The sequence below is a fragment of the Mastacembelus armatus genome, chromosome 20 (genome assembly GCF_900324485.2).
Source record: "Mastacembelus armatus chromosome 20, fMasArm1.2, whole genome shotgun sequence".
Classification (NCBI taxonomy): domain Eukaryota; kingdom Metazoa; phylum Chordata; class Actinopteri; order Synbranchiformes; family Mastacembelidae; genus Mastacembelus; species Mastacembelus armatus.
Genome location: NC_046652.1, coordinates 7080567 through 7086681, shown reverse-complemented (window position 1 = coordinate 7086681; position 6115 = coordinate 7080567). Strand labels below are relative to the sequence as shown.

At 41.9% G+C, this 6115-nt stretch overlaps 1 protein-coding gene across 1 annotated transcript; it reads right to left on the bottom strand.

Annotated features, from left to right (window-relative positions):
• Positions 1 to 480: 480 nt before the first annotated feature.
• Positions 481 to 4576, bottom strand: prdm14 (PR domain containing 14). The gene is made up of 8 exons (XM_026292606.1): positions 3943 to 4576; positions 3726 to 3779; positions 3487 to 3647; positions 3134 to 3404; positions 2838 to 3040; positions 2300 to 2401; positions 1022 to 1241; positions 481 to 647 (listed from the first exon to the last, which is right to left on the bottom strand). The coding sequence occupies exons 1-8, from the start codon at positions 4574 to 4576 to the stop codon at positions 481 to 483; spliced, it is 1812 nt and encodes a 603-aa protein (XP_026148391.1).
• Between the last annotated feature and the right edge of the window lie 1539 nt (positions 4577 to 6115).

Sequence of the window (6115 nt, the reverse complement as noted above, 5' to 3'; positions counted from 1 at the left end):
AGGGTAGCATTTATTTTCTGCACAAACAGGCTCAAATATAGCTTTGCTTTTAAAGCGTTGACCGACAGAAAACATAAAAATAATAGACTTAATAATAATTATAATAGTAATAATAAAATATAATAATAATAATTTATTGTCATGTAATCATATTGGGTTCAGAAAAACATTGCAGAGCTAAAGCTTTAAGCCACAAAACAACACATAACATATATAAGACATAAATACATTTAGAAATATTCCAATAATTTAAATTATAGGCAAATGAGCCCATTTAAAGCTTATTACAGAAGAAGAGTTTTTCTTAAGGAGAAGGCTATTTAGAGCTACATAAAGGAAAACTAAATGATCCTACCTTATTTATTTAACTTATGGTGCCTCCAGTGTTCTTGCGTTTAGTTTGGCCTAAAATCTTAGAATTAGAATAGCCTTTGTCTTTACCAGGATTTAGTGAGTAGCCTATAGTTTAGCTCATATAAACTAGTTCCAGGGCCGATATTCCTGATTCAACATTGTTAACCCGGTGTAAGGAAAGTTTTGTCCCGCGTTTTTCTGTATTTTTGGATGGTCCTTCCCTGGAAATACGGGGTCCTCCTGTAATCCACTCCCTGGAGAAGACGGAACTGTGCTGTCCAAGATTTGTCTTTCTGCACACAGAGGAAATAACGCAATAAATAACCCGACTCATAGCGAAAATAATGCAAGAGTTTCCTTGTCAGGCTATAGTTTTGTAAATTAAAGCCTAGACGAAGAAAATATCAACATATCCAGAAACCAACTGCATTTTTAAAGGCCATTTATTTATAATCCCACGGCAGTAACACAGGTACTGCATTTGTCGCGGAGTTTTCCTTAGAATTGGATATTAGCCTGCAGTCTAAAAGGTATTTAAATTATTTTGAGTAGGTTTCTTATCATATACCTATTCTAGCCATAACATAAAAGGTAAAAAAAAAAAAGAAAAACAGGTCTGTCTTTGATGCGTAATTCAGGGGGTAGGCCTGTTAAAACAAAGTCTTACTTTTGTGAGTTTTAATGTGGTATTTAAGTTCCTGCTCCTCTGGAAAAGAAGCTCCGCAAAGGTCGCAGGGGTATGACTTGTCTCTGGCGTGGGTCCGCCGGACGTGGCTGTCGTGAGCCGCATGGGAGGCGAAGGCCTTCCCGCAGTGTTTGCACTTGAAGGGCCGCTCCCCGGAGTGCTGGCGGATGTGTGTGCGCAGAATACTGGAGGCAGTAAAGGCCTGTAAGAGAACAGTTTAAAACAATTAGTGAGAATATTGTTGTTATGTAGTTATACATTCATTTGTTAAATACACAGTATCTGCAGTGTTAATGACAGCGGGATACAGGTTTTTAAAGGGTAAACTGGAGCGTAACATCAGTTTTGGTTCTAATAATGTTAATGATAAATGCCACTTTGTAAGTTTTGTTCTATCGTTCCTTTGCATGGTTTTTATTTATTCATTTTGTTTTATCAACGCCACGATTTAAAGCTTTGCCCTCATAAGGTGACTGCACATCTGGTTAGGAGTATGTATGGGAATTGGGTGAAACAAAACCTTCACCCAGTGCATAAAAAGGGGAGGATATCGAGAACAACGAACAAAAAAACTTCAGCTCATTTGCAGGGCCGTAAATAAAAAGTATAATCTCGGCAAACAAAAAGGTGGGTGTACATCTGGCGATAATTAGCATGTAAGTGTCTCTGCGGAGCGTGCCCACAGAGAGAAACAACAATGAGGGACTCGTGCCAAATGCACCATGAAACGAGGACGCAGTAAAAGGATCCAAAATCCTGCGGGTTTAAAAGATATGCAGAAGAAGAAACGGGCAGAAGGTCTGCAGGTTCTTTAGTATCCTATTTACAGAAGCAGAAGGGGAACTAAAATCATGAAAATCTCAAAACATTTGAGTACAGGACGGTCTCAGGTGTAGACAGGAAGACCTTTTATTTTTGGAAAGTTATCTGTATTTATTTCCTAAATGAAACCTCCTTGTATTTGTGTGGTTTTAGGATTTCTTGTGTGATATATGACTCTGTGTGTAAAAATATTTAACAATGTAATCATTTCACATTTCACTATCTAGTTTAACAATTGACTAATTTACTTATGAACATAAATTCAGATTTTACTGAAGGCATTCCTGTTTAAAAGGAAGGTCACTCACCACATAACTCGCCTTGTTGTAACTGTGCTCTAACACTGATCACTGTATAAACGGAACTAATCCGTAATTTTGGAACAGGAAGTGCATAACATTATTTTGAAAAAAAAAAAAAAAAAAAAAGGCTTCTTACCTTATTGCAGTAGACGCACTTGTATGGTCTCTCTCCAGAGTGCACACGCATGTGTTTGTTGAGACTGGACGACTGAGAGAAGCTCTTTCCACACACTGAGCACTGGAGGTCAGACAAATACACAGACAGAAGACATTAGTTTAATAAAATATTAAATATAATATAATATAATCAGTTGTGTCATTTAAATCTCTGATATTTTGGGAAATAAATGAACCTAAAGGTAAAAAACTTCAGATTTTTGCTGATGCGTTTAAAGACTTATGTAGTTACCAGTATTATGTAGTTAACATTTGGGCCTGTATGGTGAAATATTTTTAGAACCAGTTTTAGTCTTAGGCTGTATAGTTACCACCACTGGAGGTTTTACAGTAATTTGCCTTTTAACGAGGCCTAATAAAAATCTGAAGCGTCTGTCTCGACGCTGCGGGGAGCTGTTCCTTCAGCACCACGCACACGTTCGCCTGCGCTCTTTTATACCATGGTGTTATAAAAATACAGCATGGTTATCCTACAGTCTGAAAAAGACATAACCTACCTTATGGGGCCTGTGCTTCTCATGGACATGTAGGATGTGGATCCTTAATCTGTCTCTTTTCTCAAAAGATCTGTTGCAGAGATGACAGGGGAACTTTCTGTCGCCCTGGTCCACACAGCGTGTGTACTTCAGATGTTTGTCTCTGTAGTATTTGTATGCAAACACTTTCCCACATCTGTCACACTTGAACCCTTCGCCAACATCTGGGTTAATAGAGAAAAGAGTAAGGTTGGATAATAAACCAAGGAAAAAGCTGATTAAAGCCACAGAGGGATAAGACAAACTGAATCGCGGACCTTCAGTAGGAGGAAGCATGTTGTTTTCTTCTCTCGGGTCTTTCAGGGTAAGTGGGATGCCGAGGAACTGCATGTAGCAGTCTCCATACCACACCAGCAGCTCCTGGCCTTGCCTGATCTCTTTGCAGGCCTCGTAGAAGATCTGGCCCTGGACCTGTACAGCGATCAGGTTCTGCTCTTCAGGAAAACGAGCGCACTTCACCAAAGACATCCAGTTTCCTGATCCTCCTCTGCCATCCACAAAATGACTCAGCCGGCCATTTTCAAACACCTGGGGGAGAAAGGAGAGCGTGATGAAAAAACAAATCACACTAAATATGATCAGACAGTGTGGAATGATTTGGATACATTACCTCCCACATCAAGGTGTTGTCGTCATATGTTTTAATCTCGCTGGTGTTGACCAGTTTTCCTTGGAAAGGACCGAAACGTGTCCCTTTAGGGATGTGAGCCTTTTCTGTGAAAACTCCACAGTGTGAGACGTTTCCCCAGGACGCCTGGAGGATGGTTAACCCTGAAACACACAGTTTTAAACGCTGTCAGGCTTCAGCATCGCAATCAAACCCACAGCCAGTGATTAAAGAAGACTCACCCTCTGGCAGTTCAAGTGTTTCTTTGTCCAGTGGGAGAATGTGAGTGTCAGAAACTGGAAACGACAAACTCAAATTAGAGGAATCAAACTAATAAAGAACATTTCCAGCGACTAATGAAGCAAATATTCAGTGATCAAAGTCATAGGTCACATTGCTGGAGACGAAACCTAATAATCTATTTGAAGATGAAAGTGAACATCACACTATGGGTCTCACCTGAGTTCTCGGGCAGGGCCACTCCTGAGATCGCGTGGCCCACGCTGCGCTCCTGGCTGCCGGAGTAACCGTACAGCACCGTGAACAAGTCGTCCTCGCTGAAATTGTAGGACGTGCGTGATTTTTCTGGCGACAGCTCTGCGCCCCGGAGACGAAACAGACTCTCCTTGGGTGGGGAGGACGTGGCGGAGGAAGAGGCAGACGCAGACCTCTCACTGGACGGGCTGCTGAAGTCTGAAGACAGCGGACCGGCGGCGTGCTCGGTCACCACAGCAGCCAGCTCCTCCGGTTTGGAGTACAGAGGGTGACCGGGCAACATCTGGCTCAGATAGGGGATACCGGATACGTTCAACATGTGCTCGTGCAGAACCGATGTGTGTTGGCCGCCCTGGCCGAGGAATGGAGGGGCTCCGTGAAGGCTCAGGGGCAGGGAGGCTTCAGTGTCCGACACAAGACGACCGAGGGACTTGAGAGGATGTAGGAGGTTGTGAGTCCGCGGGAAGAAGTCCATGTAGTGATGGGGGCCGGGGAGAGGGGCAGGGTAGAAGCCCCGGGCGGGACTCCCCTTCAGCATGCCGGCTTGATAGCTCTTGTCTTTCAGCACTACAGGGATGGTGGACAGGGACACCGACATGACAGCGCGGAGGTAAAACAAAGCTTCAGAGAGACACTGGTGTTTTCTTCAGTGGGTGTGGGAGAGGGAGAGGGAGAGGTGGGAGAGGAAGTGGGTCGAGTTATTAAAGTTTAATTCAAGAAAACTAAAATAAGAAACATGACATCAAACGAAGCTGAACACACCTGAATACTAATTATTTTCATTCGAGAAGCCACATCTGATGTTTCCTGTCTATCAAACAGAACGAAGACACTGTCAACCTCCAACATACATTCAGAAATAACAAATCCCAAAAAGAAAAGGTCTTTTAATACTAATATACTGGACCATAGTCTGTAGTTCCAAACCAGGTTTTGACGGATTGTTACAATATTTAAGATACAAAACTTAACCTGTATCCTCAGTAAAAATAAGAATATTGTCCCTTTTAAACATAAAGACCAAGGCACAAATGTAAACAGGCCTATACTGCAGATTCAGACATGAAACTATTGCATAATGACAACAATCCGCTGTGAACAGCCGAGTTTGCGATATTTCCAGCTGAGAGGACACGGACCAGACGCAGCTCAGATGTCCATCAGTGGCTCTAAATGACTGGCTGCAACGTGCAGCGTGTTTTTAGGAAGCGTTTACCAATCAGCCAGTAAATAGACAGACAAACCAGGGTCATGACACTAATTAAAGAACAGCCTGCCAGAGCTGAGGTCAACATTAATGAAGCTTTTTATGGACTTTACAGTCACCGCGAAGTCATTCCATAAAAGAAGAGGAAGTCTTTGAGAAACGTGACGCCTAAATACAAAAAAATATGTTACCAAGAAAAAAAAAAAAAAAAAAAAAATGTGACAAGAATAAAACGAGTGCGGCACTTTGAAGCAGAAAGACATGTTGTAGTTTCTGAATAATGTCATTTTCTAATAACAGCTGTTCTTTGTTATTTTAAAGCATCAGCTTAAACATCATAAAGGAATGAGTCAATAATTTGATCTAATTCTCAATATAAATATGCAACAGAGACCAACTGCAGTGAGTTTTCATTAGGTGGAAAAGCAACTTACCTTTTACAGAGAGCAGGTCACAGTGGAGTCTTCATGCCCACACGCGTCAGGGTTCAAAACCTGCTGGAATTAAACTGCATACAAATCTAGCAGATAATATACTCAGTATACTCAGTATACTCAGTATACTCACTATACTCAGTATACTCAATATACTCAATATACTCTGCAGCAACTCTAAACTCCTGAGTGTGTGTCTGTTTGTGTCTTGTTCTGTGGGCACCTACACTCCAACATACAGTTAGATCTGCTGAACCTTCTTCCTATTGGCCAGTAATCAAGTCAAACTCATGCATCTCAATGCCCCAGAGGAATACATTTTCTCTGCGACAGCCCACCGCTCTGCTACAATGAGCCGGACTGAGAGAGGTCCCCCAAACATTTCCATATGAAGAGCCCCCCCAAACCCCAAAACACACACTTGATAAGATTTTATCTGAGGGGCCCCCTGTGTAGAAAAGATATTTGTTGTTATGACCTGGATGTGGTGATTTTG